At 36.0% G+C, this 23,987-nt stretch overlaps 1 protein-coding gene across 1 annotated transcript in view; it reads left to right on the top strand.

Moving 5' to 3' along the window:
* The window catches only part of ABCA13 (ATP binding cassette subfamily A member 13), a 195,813-nt gene that overhangs the window by 131,943 nt on the left and 39,883 nt on the right, over nucleotides 1-23,987 (top strand). The window contains exons 41-47 of the mRNA XM_054191743.1: nucleotides 1,956-2,064; nucleotides 12,233-12,287; nucleotides 12,885-13,062; nucleotides 16,440-16,555; nucleotides 21,399-21,555; nucleotides 22,507-22,760; nucleotides 23,048-23,240. Of these exons, the coding sequence (XP_054047718.1) occupies nucleotides 1,956-2,064; nucleotides 12,233-12,287; nucleotides 12,885-13,062; nucleotides 16,440-16,555; nucleotides 21,399-21,555; nucleotides 22,507-22,760; nucleotides 23,048-23,240 (1,062 nt within the window). The remainder of the gene's footprint in view (nucleotides 1-1,955; nucleotides 2,065-12,232; nucleotides 12,288-12,884; nucleotides 13,063-16,439; nucleotides 16,556-21,398; nucleotides 21,556-22,506; nucleotides 22,761-23,047; nucleotides 23,241-23,987) is intronic.

Genomic DNA, 23,987 nt, shown 5'->3' with positions numbered 1-23,987 from the left:
GAATGGGAGATCTACTTTATGTAGTAATTTGTGGGAATTGAACTGGAGGAGAACAAAGGAGCTGGATATCAGTTTGAGAAGGAGATAAGAGTTTAGGGTTTGTTCTTTTTTCTTTTCTTTAAACGTAGGGATATAAGATGCTGTTGAGATTTCAAGCAGTTGTGAAGACCACATAAAGAAGAGTAGAAAATGTGAAAGTTAATGCAAGCAAGAGCAGTGGTAGACCAAAGCTGCTCATTTTTAAAATAATGACTAAGAGATCATGGCAAAGAAAATTCGAGAGTGAGAGCCATAGGAGAAATGACAGCTGAGCTCAGAATGGTGTTTGAAAGCACGATATAGGATAGATGGAAGGAAACTGAATGGACAATAAGAATGCTGTAAACCTTGCCTCACAACAGAGTACAATGTGGAGATCCAAACAAGTAGGTAGTCAGAAAAATAAATCAGAAGACCATAATTATTAAGAGAGGGAAATAGAACTGAAGATAAGACAATCTGCACCAGGAAACAGAAGAACAGGAAAACCAGTCAAAGTCTGGAACTAGTGTCCAAGTAAGGATTGTAGCTGGATACTACAAGAAAGAAAAACTGAATTATCTTCAAGTAAATAGAAAAAAAAATATATGGAAGTTTACACCGGTATCAAGAAGAGACACACATATGTGGAAGAGCCCTAGAGGAGAATAGCATCAGAGTGATGAGAAACAGATCTTTAAGGAAGTTTCCAAGATGTAACTGTATAGATGGTAATTTTAGAAAGGATCTAAGAAAACTGAAATCCTAGAAGAAGGGTGTTAAGGCAAAAAAGACCTATATTAAAAGCTGTGCAATTTGCAGATTCAGAATGATTCAGACATAAAGTGAGAATTGCCCAGCATCAATTTGAGATGTACAAAATGTGGATTAGCAAATAGCTGATATCAGATAGGGAAAGGTTAAGAGTTTTTCAACTGTATAAACAAAAAGGGGAGATGAAAGGTTGCTGTGGAGTGAGGAAGGGATAGTAATCAAAGGTGATTTGAAGCATGTCACTAAAACTGAAAACAAACATACATAATAATTTGACCTAGTTTTCAGTAAGGATAATGCGGGTTCAAAGGCGCTATGATTAACAGTAATAAGACATAGAAATGGAATAGATTTCCAAAGAAAAAGCAAAACTCAAGCCACATTATATTTGGTTTTGGTATATCAGGTTCTCAGCAATGATTCTAGTACATGGAAGTGTGAATTTTGAGTATATTTACCAAACTGGGATGATTCTGCATGATTTGAGGATAAAATATGTGTTACAGCAGACTTGCTCACCTGTGCTCCCCAGACGGACTGGCTTGCCTTTTCTGTCTTAAAATTTTCCTGTATGAATTTCCTCCATGCTTAACAGACCACTGATAATTGCTTGTTGAAGGCAGAGACACAGCTTTGTCCTTTATGGAATAGTTTCACACCCACCTTGTAAACAGTGCCTCCTTGATTCTTTCTTTCCCCACTTTCCAGGATATTCTTTCCTGGACATTTTATGCAGCGTGTCACTTCTGGGTATTATTTAGATAAATCTAAATAATGTTCTCCACTTGTAACACTAGTTTTACTCATCTTTTTGCATTTTCAATTAAATTGGTGAATGTTATTTTCGCATGTTTTTTCCTCTGTTTTTTTTTAACCAAATGTGTGTAAGGGAAGTGACACAGTATTCCATTAAATCAGAGAATGCCAATGGAGTAATTAATGTAGGTGTATAGCTCCAACAGTAGAAAACAAACTGCTGCACTCTGTTGAAAGACCTGTACAAATCAACCGATTCTGCTCTGCCTAGTTCACCTGCTTCTATAAACAGGTGTCATAACAGAAAAATTAGATATCTTTATGCTATTCCTCAAGGTATGGGAGCTTTCAGATCAGCATTCAGACTCAACTCATTTTTGATTGACAATTTCCATTCTCTCTTTCAGGTGTGGTACAACCAAAAAGCTTTCCATTCGCTGCCATCCTACTTAAATGAACTCAATAACTTCATTCTGTGGCTAAATTTGCCCCCTAATGTGGACTGGAGACAGTATGGTAATAGTCCTTCTTTAAGTCTTTTTTCATATCTTTTGAAAACTAGTTTTCAAATAAACTAAAATAATTTTAAGTATGAAAAATTTTCGTAGTATGAAGTAGGATTGCAGAATCACACATTTCTTGGGAGGATTTGAAAGTGGAAATTTTAATTAAACAGAAGGTTTGTTTGTGTGAACACAATAGTAGTACATAATAGTAGTACTCAATAACATAAAATTTGAATTTACAGCTTGCTGTGCCATATGAGTTTCTTACAAAGGGCGTTCCTGTGGAATAAGTGTAAATTGGTTTGCTACACTTGGAATGTTAGTCCTTGTGAAACCACTGCGAGGGCTTTCTTAAATGGAATGATTAATGCACAACAGAGTATGAATTTATAACTTCTCTGTCACTTTACTCTGTCGTCTTATGTAAATATCCCGGGTAAACCCATAGTACCCTGTAAATTCACGCTGCAACATGATATTCTATAGCTACCTGTTACACGTGGAACAGGAGAGGCTGGTGTATCTTATTATTGTACACAACAAAAGAGAGGTTAGTATATTTGACATCTAAATTCTCTGAATCAGATATTCCTGAACTGTGTAAGAACTAGTTAAAATAAAAATTTTACAAAGTGACTTTTTAAAAAGTGACTGCAGACAAAAATCAGCTGCTAACACAGGTGAACTTTTAGGATACTGGAATCTAGTTTGAAATCTGGGCTTGATAGTTCAGGCTAACTTCCCTTCATTCCAGTTCCTTTTGTTCTTATGGTTCTGTTAAAGGGGAATTAGTTTGGTTTAGAGAAATTTAAAAATAGCTTCTGACCAATTTTTTAGAGTTTTTGAAAAGGTGGGATGGCTGTCTGTAGTGGTAAAATGATTTTCAGTGTGTTTATAATGAAGAAGGAAGAAAGAAGATGAAAATTAGTGAAAAGGGGGAAGGAATCCTGAGTATCTGAAAATAGAAATTCATTAAGAAAATTTCCCAGAATGTCAATGATGAAAGAATAATTGCTTGCTTTCAAGATGGCTGGGGTTTTATTGTTCTAAATGAATTATGAGAATGAATCAAAGGTAATATATTTCTGTAGAAAGTTTGAATGAAATGAAATCAGGTATTTTAATGAGAATTTTTAATACAAATCAATTTTTAATCAAGTTTCCCTGCACTTCATGAATAATACTGTTGCTAGCTTGTTTTCTGTAGCATCAGATATCCCATTCTGGAACTTAGAAGTTTAAATACCTTTACTTTTATATCTGTCATGGAGAATTGGGGACATAAAATCCAGATTACAGTCAGAGAAAATTATAGTTGTGCCAAGGACTGTGGAAATTTTATATTTTATGTTGTTGCATGATGTAGAAACACAATGAGCAAAATGGTACTTAATAAATATTTGAAGTCTTGGATTGTCATCTAAACAAATATGTGCTCATTATATAATCTTGTGGCAGAATATGTTGGCTAAGTCTCTGCAGAAGTAGAATTTATGAACTAGAAAGCAGTTTATTTATGTATATATCTATTGGAGAAGTGCAATAAAGATGGATTGATCATGCTCTTGAGACATAATGCAGAGGGACCTGTCAGAGAAATCCTAGAAAGAGAAGTCAAGTTATCTACCTATCAGTCTGTATATATGTATATGTGTGTGTACACATATGGATAGATGTGTGTGTTTATATATGTGTAGAGACAAATAGAGATGTATATTTTATTTTTTAAAAAATCTCAACAATTTTCCAACGCTATATGGGGCACTTGAGCTCCGCTCACTTTGACTTTTAACTATCTCTTATTTAAGGATACTGCTCTGATGGAGAATTATTTATATGCTTTTCTTGTTAAAAATGTACATAATTTGTGTGTAATTTGTGTACATAAAATGTACATAAAAATGTAAATTAGCAGTCAGAAGACTACATACTGCGTTTCTACACTGAAAACTAATCTTTTTGATCTTCCCCCCCCTCTTCTTGCAAACTCTGTTTATATGGAAGGTCAGTTCCAGAATATTATTGGAAATTGCTGCAAGGAAGTTTGTTTAGGATGTTGCAGAAATGTAGGTTAATAATTCTGACTTGCAATTAAGGTCATTGTTTTTTTTTCACAGGATAACTATTTCCTGTGAACAGAACCAGTGCTTCTGTATTATTTTTAAGCGACATAAAAATAATTTGACCCTTGAAAAAGGAGTATGCGGACACAGTCTTTCCTTCCTTCACAAAAAGATAAACCTTGCTTTACTGCAAGAGACTCACTTCAACAGGGTGGAGCGTTACCATGGATGTAAACAAGAGCAGCAACTACTATGATATTGAAACAACCTTGAAAGAGGTCAACAGCTTATTTAAATGCTCATGTAAATACCAAGGAACACTTTCACTTCAGCAGTTGTATCCTGTGGGTATTTCTTGAGCAAGAACCCAGTTGGAGTTCTCCCAAGGTCTCTGGAGGAGGGAAGATTCATTACAGGCAGTGTGCCTAATTCTATCTCCTTTGCTCGCAGGGACAGACCTAGTAAGTTTCATAGGAGATCAGTAGTGCTGGTCCCAGTTTGTGACATGTTTTAGTGATAAGGAGCTGAGAAGGAGGCTAAATGTTTTTGTCTAATGTCTTTTCTTCAGTCAGGAGGATACAGGGAATACAGACTTAGGATTTTGTATGAGACTTTGAAGGAAGAAGTCATACCCAAAAATACACAGGACATAGGCTACCTTGTGTTGTTTTATATCCCAAGGAATTGTATCTGTTAAAAAAAAACTGTGAAAAAAAAATGATTGTTATTCTTGTGTCAGTCCAAGTTACTGACTCTTGATCTTCCTGAGCATGAACAAGCAGGAAATGATTGTTATTTGGTAATCAAAAATACTTCCTTTTTATTGTTGAGTAATCTGATTTTCAAATCCTTTCTTTGCAATTGGTGAGATTTCTCTTCTTCCCCTCCCCCCCACCCCATATGGGATTATCAGTAAACTCCTCCATGAGGATTCTTGGAAAGTTACAGTATTTGCTTCTCGTAATTTTCATGTAAAGAGTGGTATGGTTGTTGAAGATGTGTATACCAGCTGGAGGTGCATGTGAATAGATATAGCAACAGAAGCTAGTCATATTGATTTACATCAGTTTAACATAGTTAATGGACCAGATGTCTATTTTGAAACAGCAGTTTGGGAATACTTCTTATATTAAAATAGTTCATCTTCTGTACCACGTGGGTAGCCACCTCTAGCTTCATGATCATGTAAATCTGTGTTTCTGTTGTGGAAAAAATCTAACTCATCTGTCTTACTGGAAAGGAAATCAAATACATCTTGTTTTGTAGTGGGTTATAAATTCAGTGACAGGTAATGAAAATGGACATGTTAAATAATTTTTAAAAAGTGAGAAATACTATTCAACACAAAGGTAAGATGTACCTGTTTTTTGTCAAAACTCTTCTGCTCTGGCTGGTCTTCAGGCTTATGTGTATGATGTTTGTATATTTTTAGATCTCTTTCTGAAATGCTGTATTCCTACAATTAGATAATGTAATTGTGAGCAAATAAAAAAATCAAATAATGAAGACGAATAAAAAACTAAAAGGCAACATTTTTTTGCTTAAGATAGAAATTCTGATCAACTAAAGCTATGTTATTTTTCACACAGTTGAGTAGGAATGTGTTTATCGTGCTGGAATTATAGAGGAAGGACTATTACCTACCTCTTAGGGTAAGGCTATATAAAGAAAAAAGGAGTGGTAGTCATCTATAATGAAGTCTATAAAATACAGTGGTCAAAAAAAGTTCTTACATCATTATTCAAAGAATAGAAATGTATGAATATAGAAGGGCCTTGTGCGATGCAGCTGCCCCATCTCACGACTTCAATAGAAGTCATCGATTTTTTTAAAAACCTTTCATGCTAGGGCTCATTGTAAGGTTTCATATAGCAATCTCATTTATTTCAGATTCAGTTCTTCAAAAGAGCTAAAGGGATCAAGAGACCCATTTTCAGCCGAGTTTTGGTGGAAAGTGACTGTATAGTTTCCTGATTGCTTTGCAAATTTTAACTTTAAACCTCTTTTCAAAGGAACCTGTGAAATGGCATTTAGTAGGAACCTTCTTAACCATTTCTGGTTAGCGGGGGGGAAAGTAAAATATAAATCGTTAATGAGAGTGCTGCCTGTGAAATTCTTCATAAAACTTAAGTTGCAATTTCCAGTAAATAGTGATGTCTCATTTTATACAAACAGAAATATCATCATAAATTTTAAATGCCCACAAAGAAGAGCTTGTAAAAAGCCTCCATTTTTGTAATAGATACTATTTTATTTTATTCTAACCCAAAATAAAATGTCTGGAATAAAGAAACCTGGATTAGTCTTCTATTCAAGTCTGTAACAATTGTGATATTCAGCATTAGTAGCACAGATCCAAATTGATTTATGTACTCAAGACTCAGCGTGCTATGTGACAGAAAGAAAAGAGAGTTTACAGAGGACTGCCAAGAGACAGGCTCAGACACCCCCAAAATACAATGCAGAACCAGAAAGGACAGCTCTGATTAGCCTATGGTGATGGCATACAAGCTTGAAGACCCTTGAGATTTTTTTTACTCTAGATCTCTCCACCCTATACTGAAAAAATACTGCTGGGCTCATGGCACTGTCCTCGTTTTTGCTGCAAAACCACAGCTTTTGTAATGCATGATTACATGGAAAGTTGCACCCAGGCAAGATGGACTGGGCCACCAGTGCTTCATGTTTTTATAACCTACAGGGAGAAAATGTTCCAAGTCTCTAAGACCATGCTGAATTGCATGTTGCTTCCTTTTCTGACAGATGGTCAGGTGCTGTAGATTTGAAATAGAAGATCTAGAGCACTTTCTCTTGAAGGGACAGTTTGCAGTCTGTTAATAAGATGGTATGGGGAAAGATGTGTTGAGTTGTGCAGCTCCTGAATGGCAACAGTGCAGGACTTTTCCTACTACAATGAAGGTGCTGTTCATTTCAAATGTCTGTAAGGTGGATGTGTTTTTCCTGTGAACTGTCCTATCCAGAAGGGAAAAAGATAGCATTTTATTGTAGACAATGTCATAGTGCTTTATAACATTTTAAAAAGAATTTATTTCCCCAGGTTAGGGATGCCTTTTTAAGGTATTAGAATCTAAAACTAGTTTAATGAAGAACAATGTAAGGAAAGGAATAGGATTTTTCAGCCTGGAAAGGAGAATACTAATGGGAAATCATGGAGAAAGTGAAGAGGCTACAATTAATTGTTTATTGCTTCTTCTACTATTCAGCATGTAGAACAGAGCTTCTAGTGGCATTTCCAATGTAAATACTCCCCTGCCCCCCACCTCCCCTCCCAAACTGGGTTTTTCCTGCGATTTATAGTTAAAGTGTGAAGCTCTGACTACTTGCGTCTTTTTTCCTTACTAATGTGGCTTGCAGGACTGGTAAAATGCCCTTGTTTCTCTGTTGTGTAAAGGTAAGTCTTTCACTGAGCAATACAAGAGATAGCAACTGAACCTTTCACTTTAAAAAAAAAAAAAAAAAAGAGAACACAACAAAAAAAATTAGTTAAGTGTGGTCAAAACAACTGAGGAAAAAAAGAAAAAGAAGTTTCGTAGCTGAAAACCAGCTAAGAAAATATATTACCAAACTAACTTATTGCTTGTGCTCTCTGTTGGGACTGACACCTGGCTTCATTCCTTTTCATAACTGTACATGCACATATATATCAATTAACATGTATAAGTTATGTTTCCTTCTTTGAGATGCCCTCCTTTTCACCCCACTCTAATTGGAGAATTAGTGCCTCTCATTTCTCAGGTTCTTCATTTTTATATTGGCGAAGGTTAAAAGGTCTAAGAAAATCTTGGCATCATGGTGTTCACTTACTGTGTGAATATAGCATTAAAGCCATGATGTAGTATAAAGATCTCCATGGTCACAGTTTTTGCTGTTCTTGAATTGCTTATGCAGGACTTGTGAAAGATTAGAATTGGTGGCTATCACAAATTTTCACCTGTGCCCATAAAAAAGCCTAAATCGTCGCTGTAAAAATGTGACCAGCTCTGTGCCAAGGACGCAGACAATGGATGTTTTAGAACAGTTGGGAAAATTCTGGTTGCGATTATGTCAGGAGGATATAATGGCAATCTGTAGATGTGGAAGAAATAATTTTATGTTGAGACATTTATGAAAAGGAGCAGACAGAGTTAGAGCTGAATCATATCTATTTGTTGATATTGCCTGTCTTGTTTTTCCCTTGTGAATACTGATTTGGTAAAATTTGCCCTAAAGGCTGTTCACACAAGGCTTGCAAGTACAATCCTTAAAAAAAATCCTTGCATAAACACCACATGCATCTGTTTAATAGAGGCTTTGTCAGTTAGAAATTCTTAGTTTGTTTGTCATTTATATTTTTTTACTTTAAGTCCTCAAAGATGGTGTTTAGTTTTCAACTTAATGAGCATCATTATAGCAGCCTTACATAGTAAGAAGGCATATAAAGGCAAGAAAACATCAATAATTACATTTTACATTGTCCTAAGAGCTCTATTGGGACAGAGATGTATGTTAAGAAAGATGGTCTAGGTGGTTAGGAGAAATTTCGGAAGACACAAACTATAAAAGTACATGGAAGGTTGTTTTTTTTATAAAAAAAGAATACATATACTAGCCAATAGTTTATATCAAATGTGTTGGGTTATTTTGCTATTGCAAGATAGTTTACAATTTATCTCTCCTTAGATTCAAGGGAACTTTTTTTCCCTCTGTGAATTACAAGCCAGTTTGTTGGCTTTATATAAACTTATCATGTATTTTTGGACAATGTGGGTAGGAAAGAAATCATACTAAAAAATGTAGCAAATGCAGAAGACCCTCATGCTCCAGACTAACTGAAAAATTTAAAATAATGAATGAAAGGCAAATATTATATTTTATATATTGATAGAATTTTGAATTCTAACATAGAACTGAATTTAGCTTAACATGGTCATACTTTGGTTAATTGTAATTCAGCAACCCTGGGAAATTTAACCTCAGCTGTGTGTGCAAATTTTTAAAAATGCAATCCTTTGTTTCATCTACATGGTTTGAATGGAAATTGACTGTAGAAAATGGTTACTACTTTTAAGAAGAGCAATTACTTTTTGGGACTCTTCTATTGGAAGGAAATTAACTCAGTGCAATTTTCTTTTTGATCAGTATTGTATGATACAAGACTGCAAGAAGCATTATGCTATTTAATGTCGTGGGTTTTTTATTTCCCCCAGCAATTATCTCTTTTTCGCAGTCTCTGTTTATTCTGTAGTAGAGAGTTATAGCAGTGTATTTCTGTTTATGGCACCCAAGTCAACTGCTGTAGACTTTTATTTAATAACAATGCAGTAATCTGAAAGTTTTGTGAGTTTCCTCTTGGGATCTGTGCACTTAGTAGGGACAGGCTATGGTGATTTCAGGAGAGAGGTTATTTCCAGACACATTGAATATTCCTGAGCAGAAATTATTCCTTGTAAAATATTTGATGTCATTTTTATCTTTGTTACGTTTTGCATGTTTCATTGATTCCCCGTGGCTCTTTTTAAAAAGTTTCAGCAGTGCAGATGATCTCCTATAAAATTAATTTACTATGTTCTCAAAACGTACAAGTGGGGACAACCTATGTTTATGAGCATGAATTCATTTGTACAGGAAATTGCAGAAGCATGAATTCATAGCTTTTTTTTTTTTTTTTTTTTTTTTGCTAATGCATGTGCTTCTCACTGAATACAGCAGATAGTTGATAGCAATAGAGCGATGAGATATGATTCAGATCAGCCTGGATTAATTCATGGAATATAGTGGAGAACCTTCCTGAATTCCTGGTAAACTGCCATAGTTCTGGACACTTTATGGGCCATAATTCTCTACCACAGTCCACGTGACGGTTTTACCTGCCTCACAATTCTGCGAAAAGGGATGTGAATCAGTAGGACCTATAGGTCTCCAAGTCTTGGCATTTCCTGATCATGGGCAGTATTTTAAGATTTGCAATGTCTAAAAATGCTAACCCTTGAGCTGGAGCAATTTTGCTGTAGGATTTCTGTTGTCTGAAACTTGGGGGAGGACAGCATGGTTAGAGAATTCAAATTCTTGATCATGAAGGCAAGATCTTGACAATTGTGGGAAGATCCTCTATAACTAGAACTTGGCTCGTGGTTATAAAAGGGGATGCCTGGAACACGTTTCTGATCTTTTCCAATTTAGCTGAGCATTAATGAGTATAAGAAGCACATTTCGTGTTGTTAACTTCTTTGTTTAGTGCTTGTGAAATTATCAGGATTCCCATTTTCCAAAAGCTTTTCTCCATTGTAATTAGATTAAGTCTGAAAATCAGATTATTTTATTTTTCCTAACCAGATCTGAAAATAAATTCAGATTGGTTTCAATTTGTCTCTATGGTAAAAATCTGGCTTAATACTATTTGGCTACTAATTTCTAATTCAATAGGAATCATATATATATATATATATATATATATGAAGTAAAGACATTCTTTCTTCTAACATGCACACCTTTGTTCAACCATTGAAAACACTTACAAAAAAATTTCTGGGAATGAAGCTTTTTCTCTCATGCTACTTTTCCTTTACATAAATGGAATTTTAGCTAATACTTGGTTCCAGTGGGAAAAAATAGTTTTCTTTGATATGCTGTTTTTTGCTTTAGAACAAATAGTAGCTATTGTTTAAAAAGTTAATGGTGTAAAAGAAAAACAAAGGAAAATTTTAAACAGTCCCTCTAGGCAAATGACATGAAAGACTTCTGCAAATAGCACACGTATTTACTAGAGATGAATCAAAACCTTATCGGCTTGAATCTTCTTTTGATTTGTTAACTACCATTGGGCTTCAGTGTGCAGCTTTTAACTGTATTTGAAAAATCTTTACCTTGTACTAATTTTGTGTACAAGTTAATCATCATCTTCTGTCGTTCGGCCTTTTACCCCACAGTGACTTAGTGATGTTTAGATTACTTTGGCTTGAGGGTGAAGAATGAAAAATTAAAGGGGTAAAAAATATGTATAGATATACTTGGTCAGCTTGCACCTGTTACTGGAGCAAAGATAACTTTTGTCTTTATACAGCTGGACTCTAATAAAATATGAGAAAGTGTGTTCAATTAAGTGGTACCCTGCAGATTGCATCTAAGGCTCCCAACAACTTATTTTTTTACCAAAGATACTGGGAAGATTAGAATCACTGTTAGGATGTTTTGGTTTGTTTTGTTTTTTAATTGGTAACAGCATAGATTCATTTTTTATACTCTAATCAGATAGCGCTGGTTTGATCTTATTGCAAGAATTTCCAGTTGGTATTATGTTACAGCTGGCACACCTGTCAGGTACACACGCAGAAATAAGTCAGGAACTGCATCAAGACCAGTTGGAAAGCCACTTTTGCACTGACAAATTTTTGTATGCATACTCCCCCCCCCCCCCCCCCCAATTTTTCTTCTTTTGCTTGAAAAGAAAAAAAAGAAAAAGCCACAGGTTTTGTCCATAAACTACGTTCCAATTCCAAGTTCAGTTTGCTAGATTGTTACAGGCTGGTTTTACCAAGAACCAAAATAAGCCTAAGAATGCATTGCCTACTCAGGATTTTTCTCGGTCCCCCAAACTGAATATCTTTTTAATTTAAAGCTCTAAAGTTTCAATCTATCTGAGGTGTGCCTATTTTTTGTGAATTTAGCTAAACAGTTTTTCTCTGCAAAACATCAGTAATCTAAAAATGGTTTTAGCAATGATTAAAATACTACGTATAAATTTTAGTTACAACCTACCTTACTCCCAAGGATTAGGTATATGAACGAATTCTACCTTAAGTTTTGTATTTGGTCTCTTCTGTCATGTAGATCCTACAGCAATAGAAAACATTGCTGAACCCATTTCTGCAGGTCAGAATGCAGAAAACTAGCTGTTACTTATGTTTATTCATCAGATTTTGATGGAATCAGACTCCGGGAATCACTCAACAGGAGACAGTATTTGGTTTGGCAGCTTGGTGGTTGACCTCTTTCTGTTCCTTATAAAGTATTTAGCCTTTTCATCCATCTTGTCTAATAAGGGGTCAACAGTGTACTCTAGAACTTGAAGTCCTGATGTAGCATTTACTCTTTCATAATTTATTTTTCACTTCACAGGGATCACACTCTACAGCCAACCATATGGAGGAGCCTTGCTGGATGAGGACAAAATGTGAGCAAACTCTTAAAATATAGAATAGCTGCAGTGAGCAGACAATTGAAACTACTAATTCAATAAGCATGTATGTTGTGTGCAGTAGATGTTATGACGTGATAGATGCAATTCAGTTCCACTGAGTGAAGCATTTTCTCTAGTCTGGTGTTTATATGTCAAGACTACGGTTTATATCAGATACAGTTGCATTATTGTGTAGCGAAAATTACTGAATTTACACTGACTGCGCTTTACAGAGTGTTTGCGAGCATGCCATGAAGTTTTCAAACAGGTTAAATGCTTTAAATGCTTGTCAAGTTTTTAAATTTTAATTTTCTCTAGAGGGGGAAATATTTGCAAAAGCTTCACTACTATTCAGACTTGAAACGCACACTGTGTTCTGTAACTCACGTATAGTTGTGTAACTTAACACATCGTCTTGCTCCTGTTGTCTAATTAGATATTGACAGTGTACAAACATGGTGTTTGCAAACAGGATGGAGGTCCTAATGTCTGGTGTTGTTTTGGTAAGAAGCTGGCCCTGAAAATGTTTGGGTTTGGTGAGTTATTTTTCCCCACTGTGTTTTCATTATACCATTTTGCTTTGTATCCTAGAATGGAGAATGTTCGTCAGTGTGGGGTAGCACTGTGTATCATGCTGGGTTTCTCTATCCTTACTGCGTCCATTGGAAGTGCCATAGTGAAAGACAGAGTATCTGGCACAAAACGCTTGCAGCACATCACAGGCCTGGGTTACAAAACCTACTGGCTTGCTAACTTCTGCTGTGATATGGTATGTATCATGTGGGGAAGCATGTGTTCAGGTGTAAATTTTTAGTTTGTCTTAAAAAAGCAAAAGGAGATATGGTTACAAAAAATGTGAATAAGATTTGAATTGTGCAGAGCAACAGCTCTTGGCTGTCATGTTAACAAACATTGGGACACCATTCCTACTTTAATACTGTCAGATTAAATTCTTTAAGGCAGGGATTGTGCTGATTTGTAAGGTAAAGCATATGCTAACTTTAGGTACCTACACTATTTTATAAATAAAAGGGATCTGGCTAATCACCCTAGACAGAGAGAATCTTCCACATAGCAGTTCATAGCAAGAGTTTCTGTGCTTTGAGTTGCCACTGGCAAAATCTTTCAGATTATTGGAGAAGCCTGAAGACACTAGTCAGTTACATGTTTTCTGTTGGCGAGTAATATGAGAGATACTCATAACTGGTACCTTCTATTTCTGGCAAGATAGACAGTAGAAAATATTATTTATGAATTCACATAGACCTAGCTCAGAAATAGGTGAAGTCTCTGTCCTGAATGTTTATCTTTCTCACACAAAGTAATTTCTACCATTGTTAGCCTTACAAATAGTATTGTCTACATGAAGTTCATTAACAAATCTGAATATCTTCTCTTCTTTTGAAAATATCACAAAAAATATTATTTTTCACTAAATCTTACCCTTTTAATCAAATGTAGAGACAGGAATGCCACTGAAACCTGACTTCGTCAGGTTGGATTTAAACCAACATAGTTAAGTGAAAAATGAATTTTTGCTTACCTTCTTCAAGCCTGAGAAGTTGATTTCTGTTTAGGCCAATAAGTAAAGGTGGTGAAACAGAATTAACTTTCTCAAGTCACTGCTAGTCCCCAGTCACTGATTTATCATTGGCTGTGTATTGGAGCTCGTTTAGACTCCATTTAAGCAAGAATTCCACAAATTATCTTCAAATATCTTTTTCAAAGGTGACTCTTTAAAAATGAAAATTAAAAATTTCTCCATTAAGTGTGTCTATATATATATCTGTGTGTGTATATATGCGGGTGTGTGTATATATACATATGTAAGGCATACGTATATGTCCCTTACTGAAAGGCTTTTTCATAACTCACTCGCAATAAGGCTTGCTAATAGTATTAGTTGAGTGTTTGGTGTGAATCTGAGATCGGGTCACCTACGTCTGGGAAAAGGGATAGAATTATTAAAGAACCAGGGAGCTGTGCTGTGCTTCTCAAATAACTTGGATTGGAAGATTGGTATCAGAGGCAATAGTGAAGGATTGGAGTCACCTGGATTATTCCAAAGTAAAAAGATTCCTGGCCCTGGAAAAGGGACATAAACATTCTGCACCTTGCTTGACACGTAGGGTTGTGGAAGGAAGGGCTGGGGTCTAGCACAGGCAACACAAACATGAACTAGCATGGTCAGGAACAGAGATTTTTGGAACAGTCTCTGTTCTCATTCAGACTATTCCAAATCTGAAACATTAGAGCTTCATCCATTCATGCTTGAAATCAGGATTTTCACACTTGAGAAAGTTTGAAGTTAAGAGCACATTTCTCCAAATGTTATTTACTTGGACAGTCAATCTTTGTATTCCTTTTTCTGCCATGGCAGATAAGAGGACTTGGTTAAAAATTCGGTCCTTCATCATTCGGTTTCTCCTTGTGCAGCAAAGTCAACTCCTCATTATTTTCTGCCAATCTCTTCCCTTCAAAATGTTCTCACAAATTCAGCACAGTACTGCATGATCAATCATGATCTGGGAAAGAACAGACACTGCTTTAAATGCTAATTGTGCTGCAAGATCATTTAGGGACACTGAACGCATGAATATATGAACTGTCAAATTTGAAATCCCTCTACATATTTTAAGTATTACAGGCTGTGTCCTGTGTTATTGGTAGCATAATCTTTACTAGACCTGCAGAAGTATTTGATTTATGAAATTGCTGTCATGAGAATCAGGCTATTCTTACTGTATTTATACATGTGAATAATATTCTTTACAATGTTCAAGAAATGGAAAATGTTAAGTACTAAGAAAATTTCATGACAAATATAAAAGTTTTGTTCAGATTAAGCTTCTGTCACTAGAGGGGCAAAATTAAAGTTATTTTATTTGTGCATGCCCAACTTCTATAACACACCATGCTTTCAAGTTAAGAGTTCTAATAGAATTTAATGTTTAAAGTTATTTATTTATTTCTAGAAAAAAAGTCCCAGTCTGTTGAAACATACTGGGACTCAGATGCTTTGTGACTTCTCTACCATATTTTTTTAAACAGCTCCAGGATAACTCAAAATTAAATCTGTGGAGTAGTATGGCATGATATTTGTATACGGCACTGAATAAGGTACAATGGGAACAAGATGAGAACATTTCACTCCATTGCTCTTATCTTAAAGAAATGTCTGTCTTCCCATTGGCAAAGAAGTGATGTCCTTTGGTTTAATTTTTGACAGGCTTGCATTGTACTTCAGTATGAAAGTCCAGTTTTGACAGTAAAGGTATTGTTCTTCTACACTGAATATTTAGTCAGACCTTGATTTGTTGCCTCTATTGCAGTTGCATCTCAGAATCTCAGTTATATTAGGATAAGGTTAAATATATAAGTAGAAATGGAGGCAGTTACCAAGCTCAGCCCCAATGCACAGAGCAAACAGACACTGAGAGGAATTAAGCACAGATTTTCACATTTTGCCATTGCTAGTCGCAAGCAGAACCTGTCTGTCTTGAATACTTGAGGATGAATCCCCTGTACCAATCACATCCTCCCCCCCTTAAGGATTTGGTTACCATTATGTCAAGACAGAGAAACTGATTTCCCTGCTGCCTAATGGCTCTAACTCTTCTAAATATTATGTCTGTTCCCATTAAAAGTTGTCATTTTCTTCATCAGCACACATGGTCCTTCATTAAAGTCTCTTTTAAAATTGTATCCTTACTACTCTCCCATGACTGAAGCACCAATCAGTGAAACTGCTATTTCTGAATCCAAGACTCTGTATTCATAGTATAATTTGATGTTTTGGAGCAATAGTCCCATACAGACTCATTATGTGGAAGAGTGAGCTTGTTAAATGGATGTATTGGAAAGGTCAACAGAAATGGCATTAAGGGGAACATGCTGTAGTCAGATTTTATTTTGTCAGCATGTTTCACATGTATTGTGTAAGAGGGGCAGTTTCACAGCAAGTGTGGACTATGAAATCTCAGAGCTCTTCTGCCTTATTCTTCCTAATTTATAGTGTAATTATGTTGCAAATATGGAAAAGTTAATTTTGTAGATTATGTAAAAATGTAGAGCCCTTCTACGCTAATTAAGCCAGACCAGTAAGAGATGTTCACCTGCTAAGTGCCTTTTTTCTTCTGTTTCTAGCTGTTTTACATGGTTCCAGTCACCCTGTGTATTGGTGTTATTAGTGCCTTCCAGCTATCAGCCTTCACTTTCCGAAAGAACTTGGCAGCCACTGTTCTCCTGCTGATACTCTTTGGGTATGTGATTGGAAATGCTACCATGGAATTATAGCTTCTAAGAAACAAACAGAAATCTTTAGACTTGGTTTGCACCTGCTGCTGGATGCATGATTTTCTCTCTTTGGAAATGATTATGATTCAGCAAAAGATATTGAGAAAACAGGCTGAAACATGAGTTGGAAAGTTGCACGCGGAAGGTGGAGGGAGATTTGCTCACGCATTTAAAAAAAGAAAAAAAAAGGAAAAAAGAAAAAAGAAAAACGACTGGAAAGGTGTCAGAAAAATATTCAGCCTGTGTAATAATCATTTGCCGGTAGAAGCTGATTTTATGTTATCTTACAGAAAATGAGGGAATAATAGCATAGTCAAGTCAGAATTTCAGTGCTTAGCTGTACAGAATATCACCAAGAAGGTAAGAAGTGGCTGACTTTTATTACAGTTCTCCCCATTTTCTGTAATTCTGTAATTTTACATAGCTACAGGAATTTATATTTCCAATGAGAACTCTGTCCAACATTGAGTATTGGGATAGTTGGAGATTTGTCTCCAAATAGTACTGTGAGAGAGGGGAAAGTCCTCCAATATCACCCTCTTGCTTAGTTTCACATGAAAACACAGTTATAAAAAGTTAAAATAACTGGTCAGAGGATTGATTTCTCTATAGAAATAGGGCTGTTGAGGGCTCACTCAAACTAATGGTCTGTCTATTCTGTTCCTTTAACTCTTCCTGTGTACAGTCTGAGGTGATGTGAGAAATGCTGAAGATGAATAGTTACAGGATAAGCCGTCACAAATGGAGTGATGCACTTCACTCATGAGAGAGAAGTGGCAATATATTTATTGATATAAAACAGCGATTTAACAAAATTTGGTAGTAAATGCGACTGGTTTATCAGGATTTGATGGCAAGGTATACATGGTAGAAAAGTGTCAGCAAGACCCTGCCATTGAGTCATCAGGTTGAGAGAGGACCCCCTTGCTTCCTGAACCCCTGCTCAGAGAGGCGTCTGGGTGCAGCTGGAACCAGTCGTAGTCCCAGATGTGGTCACTGGTGTATGTCTAAAGGATTATATGTTCACAATTAATCTAAGATATTATCTTAGTGAAGCATCAAAGTTTATCAAGCTATTAGTCACTTACTGAGGAGCCGTTGCAGCAAGTAAACTCTCAAGCTCAAGGGGTAACCTTGAGAGGTGTCCCTACCCAAAGGGATATCCTGGTATGCAGCCCTCTGCCCTGCAGGAGAGCTCAAAGGGCTCTTATTTATAGGGGTAAGATGACTGACTCATAGTTGATTTGCATATCAACCACAGTATCAGCACTATGGTTAGGTGGGCACATTGATCAAGTTAGCCCTTGGCTATTGTCTTGTTTTCTGTCTCCCCCCCCCCCGCCCCGAATCCACTTTGAGCCATCACAGCCAGACCCGCCCATTATGACCACCATGGGTGGCTATTGCTTGGGCAGGGTTATGGGAGATAAAGGTCAGGTTGGGCAGGAGAGGGACGTACACTCTTACATAAGCATTCTGAGCAGAAGTTTCTTCCTTATCTCAAGCAAGTAATTGTTGCTATCTTTGCAGTGGGAAATGCATATCTTACGAGACAGATGTTTAGATAATGAAATATAACTGCTCCATGAGAGAATCAAAGGACCTTCTGCAAGATCAGGACGTGTTCCATTCCAGGAAGAGTCTCAGAAAAACACTTTAAAAAAACTTTACTGTTTTTCATCTTGAAACTGTTTTCGAGATCTCATGTCTCCAGCACCTCCTTTTTTGGCAAACTGTTTCAGTATCTCTGTAGCTGGATATATTCTTAGAAATCCCAGCCTAAATTTATTTGGAGACATACTTCATAATTCTCCCTCATCAAACATCTTTTACGAGCCCAAACAAGCCAAGTCCTCTCTTGTAAAAAGGCCTTCCCATTCCCTGGGTAATTCTATTTATCATTTTTCCCTATAACTTCAGTTTAAGCTCATCTTTCCTGGACACGAGTGGCCAGATTAATATGTAATATTCTAGAGGTCACGATGCCAGGATCTTGTAAATAACTCAGAAATCCGAAGTTCATACTTTTCTTGTCTCTGTATCATTCTCGTCTTCATTTTCCTTCCTTCCAGACTACTACCAATTGATTCCTTCCAGTTAAAGGCAGAAATTCTTATCAGTCTTGGAGCAAAGACTTTATACTACTAAATCTCATCCCTGTTTTCTTTTTTTTTATTACCTTTTTATTACTCTTGAATCCTTCTTGTAACCCAGTTGCTGTGACCCTAGCATAAGAATAACCATCTATAGAGATCTTAGCCAAGCAGCAAATGACCCATAAAGTACGTACTTGTACATCTGCTGAAGTCATGACATGTTTTCTGTGGTGTGCTCTATAGGCTTTGGTCCTGTCCACAGCGTACTACTAAATCCCAGGTGCTAAGAGTTATGCTGGCATCATTTGGACCAAAATGTTGAGTTAAAGACTGGGCATTTCAGAAGAAGCAAGCATTGACTGAAAAGCTGGACTGTCTTCTTTTTTTGCCTTTTTTTGCTTTTTTTGACTGCAGATGCAGCTTAAACATCTCAGCGTAACCCCTTCTGTACTGTTCAGCTTTGGCTGACATAACATATTATAGTGATTTTTAACAAGAAGGTCTATGTATTCAATGTGTATTAACATGTATTAAAGATACAATAACTGTCATTCAGTAAGTTTAACATCTCTCAAGGACACTGATAAATTTCAGAGTTGCCACTCTTCCCATTCTACCCTTTACTCAACCTGACTCCACAGTAAATGTGATGAAGCCTATTGCGGTCATTTTATCCTTCCCCTGTACTATGCATGTAACTCTCATTTATCTGCATTCCATAATGCATTTTTTCCTTTTAAAATTTTATTTTTCTCTTCAGGGTACACTTGTGCAGCATTTCTGATCTAGAATAAAGATAAAAATAGCCCAGTTATATGAAAAAGTTAAACTATGTGCCAGAAGGGGGTGTGCTTGAAAGAATAATGAACAATTTCCTAGTGTGCTACTTCAAAGTTGATTTCCTTTAAAAATGTAATGGTCTCTTAACTAAACTGCAGTTTCTTCCTCTTTTAGCTGATAGCAGAAGTGTTTTATAGTGCAACTGCTTAAGCACTTTTGTCCCAAATGCTCTATCTTTGATACTTGAAAAATAACAAATTACAGCTGAAGCTGAAGGAAAAGAAAGAGTTAGGATAGAAATGTAGGCATGCCTGGCAGCTACTTTAAAGCCTGTGTTTGAACATCATGCAACTTTAGTATTCCAAAAGTCCTACTCATTTCTTAGCAGCTGTAAGCAAACAAATCAGATTTTGCTTTCATTTACAGCAGAGTAAAAGGACTCTAAATCACCGCTCTTTCCTGAGTTGTTTCCAAGCATGGACTTGTCTTGAATTTACAGTATTGTAATTTAGAGCAAAATTTAGAACCGTGATTTTGTTACGTACCTGAAGGGAGAAAAGATTGGATGGTTAAGACTGGCAGCAGACCCTGAAAAGTATTGTGTAATCTTGAATACTTAAAATCTTCATTTGAGACCCAAACATTAAGTCATTTTACCTTTATCTTCTTGTAAAGTGAGGATAACATCACTATTACTTCACAGCAGGATTTGAAAGTCTGTTTCTTAAGGTAAAGGATTTTGGTATTCTTAGATGAAAAAAGTTCATCTGTAAAGTACACAATACTGATGTAAAAGGGACTTTTATGGCTCATAATTGAATGAGTATAATGCAATGAAGAAGTGAATTCACAGGTTTTTTTGGCTGATTACTCTTCCATTGAGCTCACTATTAAACAATTTTATATATATATATATAAAAAAATACTATATAAGAAGTATTTATATATACAGCTCTCTATATATACTACATATATACTTACCATCATGCAATGGTGTATGCTGATACTTATGCTCCTGCAGCCTATATACTATTTGTTTGATAGATATGTCTTGCACTATGTTGAATGGAAAATAAATTTCCTTTACATGACATTCATGCTCATCAAATTACCTGGGCTTTTTTTTAGTCTGGCTAGGCATAGCCTACTCTTTATAAAAAAATATGACTGCTCCATTTTGGATAGGCGTCATTTGACTTGCCAAAATGGAGGTTGCCTTCCCTTCTCCTTTAAAGATTTGCATTGAAAATGATGTTGCTATGGACATGCTGTCTTATCATCATTGTGCTGTCAAGTACCTATGCACTCATTTTTGAGGCCTACTACTCTACTAGCTGATAACATGGTTTAGGTAATGACAATGCTAACATGATCTCTGTCAAATTTCAGTTCTCAGATATCGCTGGCACAAATTTTAATTCCAGTTCTAGGATTAATGCTTTGTTTTCTCTGTTCCTCCTTCCTTCCCTCCTTCCTTCCTTCTCTCTTTTTTGCTCATTCTCTCCTTCCTTTTTTGTTCTCTTTTCTTTCTATGAAAGCCTCTAAGAAAAGCTGATTGCTCAGCATCCATGATTTAAGCTTCAAATATTTGGTTTTAATTTTATCTTTCTTAGAAGCTTGTTAAGATGCATGGTTTTGCAGTCATTCAGAGATCAGGGTTGTGAGCTTCCTGGAACAGTGAAAGTAAATATATATAGTTTATAATATGCAAAAATGGATCATATCTGCCCATCACATGGCAGTAGCTATGTGTACGTATACAGAATCATAAGGTAATTGGACAAAGAAAATATAACCTAAATTTGTCGTTCGTTGTCAATTGGTCAAAAGAGTTGTTTGCATACCTTAAAAATAAGGAGTAACTATTGGGTTTTTTCCTAGTATGATAACTGCTTTTCTTATTTGTGATAATTTTGTTTCTTTAAACTTTTAGATATGCAACTTTACCATGGATGTACCTTGTATCCAGATTCTTCTCAAGTTCAGATGTAGCTTTTATTTCTTACATCTCCTTAAATTTTGTGTTTGGCCTATGTACCATGCTGGTGACTCTCTTACCTCGGTTGTTAGCTATAATTTCCAAAGTGCAGGTCAGTATAAAACCTTTGGTTTACGTTACTCATACACGTCCATTTGTGTATGTGTTTGTCTGTACATACATGTATACTTATACATATATGTATGTTTATACACACACACGGGCAAGGTTTTTTCCAGAAGAAAAATTTGTGGTTTAAACATTCATGATTTTTCTGTCCTAGTGTGTACCATATTGCTTGTTACCATCTTGAATTTTAACTTCTTCATAACAATAAATAAATAGTGCGGTAATAAGGGAAAACCAGTGTTAATTGAAACCTTGACATTTTCCAGACCATTAAATTGTAATTGGCACATAATGGGAGCTGTTCTAGTCCATTGAATAGATTATATGCATTGTAAAATGTGTTTGAATAATATTGACATAAGAGATAAGCTGCATATTCCTAGGATCTGTAATGCACTGTATGAATAGTAATACGCATTATCATTCCATGTATGTAATTTTCATTAGTCATAATGGTAGTTAAGCAGCTTGACGGAGAAGAGATTCAGAATGTGTATGAGTATCTGAATATCTATGCATGTACCAGGTCAAAACTTGATGTTTGGAGTCAAATCTGGATTACATGTCACTCAAGTTTGGAGGGAGATTTGTTGTTGACTTGGGTTTAAATTGGTGATTTAGAATTAATTGCATTCAAATATTAAAATTTTAAGTAAATAGAATGATCATGGCCACATCTGTTTTGTTGCTGTCTGTGAACCTTGACTAAAATTAGAATCCGAAGGCCCCAGACACTCTAAAATACAAGAAGAGAGGAACCCTGCCCCAAAATAGTTCACAATATGCTCTTCTGGAATCAGTTCACCTTGACTAAGAGCTGAATGCTGTATCCAGCTATGTAAGTGTGCTTAATATCCTGTTGGAGAAAGCTAATGTTTTCCTTTCTTTTTTCTTTTCCTTCCCCACCCTCCTCCCCTTCTGAATCTTAATACAGAGTTTTCAGGACATCTACAATATCCTCAAATGGGCATTCATTGTATTCCCACAGTTCTGCTTAGGCCAGGGTTTAATAGAACTTTCCTACAATCAGATCAAGTTTGACCTGACCAGAAACTTTGGAATAGATTCATATGTGAGCCCCTTTGAGATGAATTTCCTGGGCTGGATTTTTATAGAAATGGCTCTGCAGGGAACACTACTTCTTCTTTTACGGCTTTTTCTTCATTGGGATCTCCTCCAGAAACCAAGGTGTGTTACCATTTGTATTCTGCCATAGTGGACACTGAACTAATTTTTAAAGAAAGAAAATGGTGGATTCCTTTGAACACCTGAAGATAAATACTTCTGATAACGTGGTGTACCTGAATTAGTGGAAACTGGAGAAAAAATACAAGTAGTTGCTCTTTCCCTTGAATTCTGCTGAGATTTGATCTCCAAGCTTTAAGGGATTGCAACTCGGGAAGTAAAACAAAGTTATCCAGAGTACAGCGATGTCCAATTTGCTATGTGTCATTTGTTATCAACTTCTGTTTTAGGGGTCAGTGTTCAATTAACAGCATGGCTAGCCCTTCAGAAGATGTTGATGTAGAAATGGAGCGACAGCGACTCTTTGGTGGAAGAACTGGTAATGATCTCCTCCTCCTGTACAACCTCAGGAAGTGTTATGGAGGTTTCAGTAAGAAGAACACAGCTGTGGAAAGCATAAGCTTGGGAATACCAAGGGGAGAGGTAAAGAGGTCTTTCTTTTCCTTTCAGAAAATAACACTTCATTCTGAGCAATTAGTTGTTCAGACATACTCAGGATGTCTACAATCAAAGATCTCTAGGTAGTGGTAGAACAATTTCAATTGTAGTAATTTCTGAAAATCAATAACTGGACAAAAGCAGAAGCTGTGGTGGTGTTTAAGAAGCAACTGTTCACTTGGTTTTTGGCTTACAAAGTCATCAGAGTTTAATTTTTTCTTTTTGCTTATCTTTACCAAGTTACTGGTTTATAGGCTAACATAAAAACCAAGTAGATAATATAGCAGTTCAGTGTCCGAACAGAAAGCCAAGAATACCTAGCTCAATTGTAAACTGTGGACTGAATTGTGAATTTGTCACCAAGGCAAACTCGTAGTTCCCATGCTGAAATCATCACAGTGTATTTTAATATACCATATAATATACTAACATACTATTTTAAAAAAACTGAAATTTAGCACTGCATATGGTAATCCTAAAGATTTCACAACATCATTTATTTATTTGGGTTTTTTTTTCATGATTTTGATGCTTTTGGGAATTGCAGATAGTCATTTCAGAAATACTGATAAGGAAAACACTCTTCTTGGTTGCTGATAGCAAATTGGAAGATATGAGAAACTAGTGCATGGCAGCACAGGTCCAGCGACGTCCTGCCATTTATAGATCAATTGTCGAGTGACTGGGGTAACCAGGAGGATGTCGTTGCTGATTAAAGACTATTTATCAATA

Source organism: Rissa tridactyla, chromosome 2 (assembly GCF_028500815.1).
Source record: "Rissa tridactyla isolate bRisTri1 chromosome 2, bRisTri1.patW.cur.20221130, whole genome shotgun sequence".
Classification (NCBI taxonomy): Eukaryota; Metazoa; Chordata; class Aves; order Charadriiformes; family Laridae; genus Rissa; species Rissa tridactyla.
Note: the sequence above shows the minus strand (reverse complement) of the source record. Positions and strands in the feature narration are given on the sequence as shown.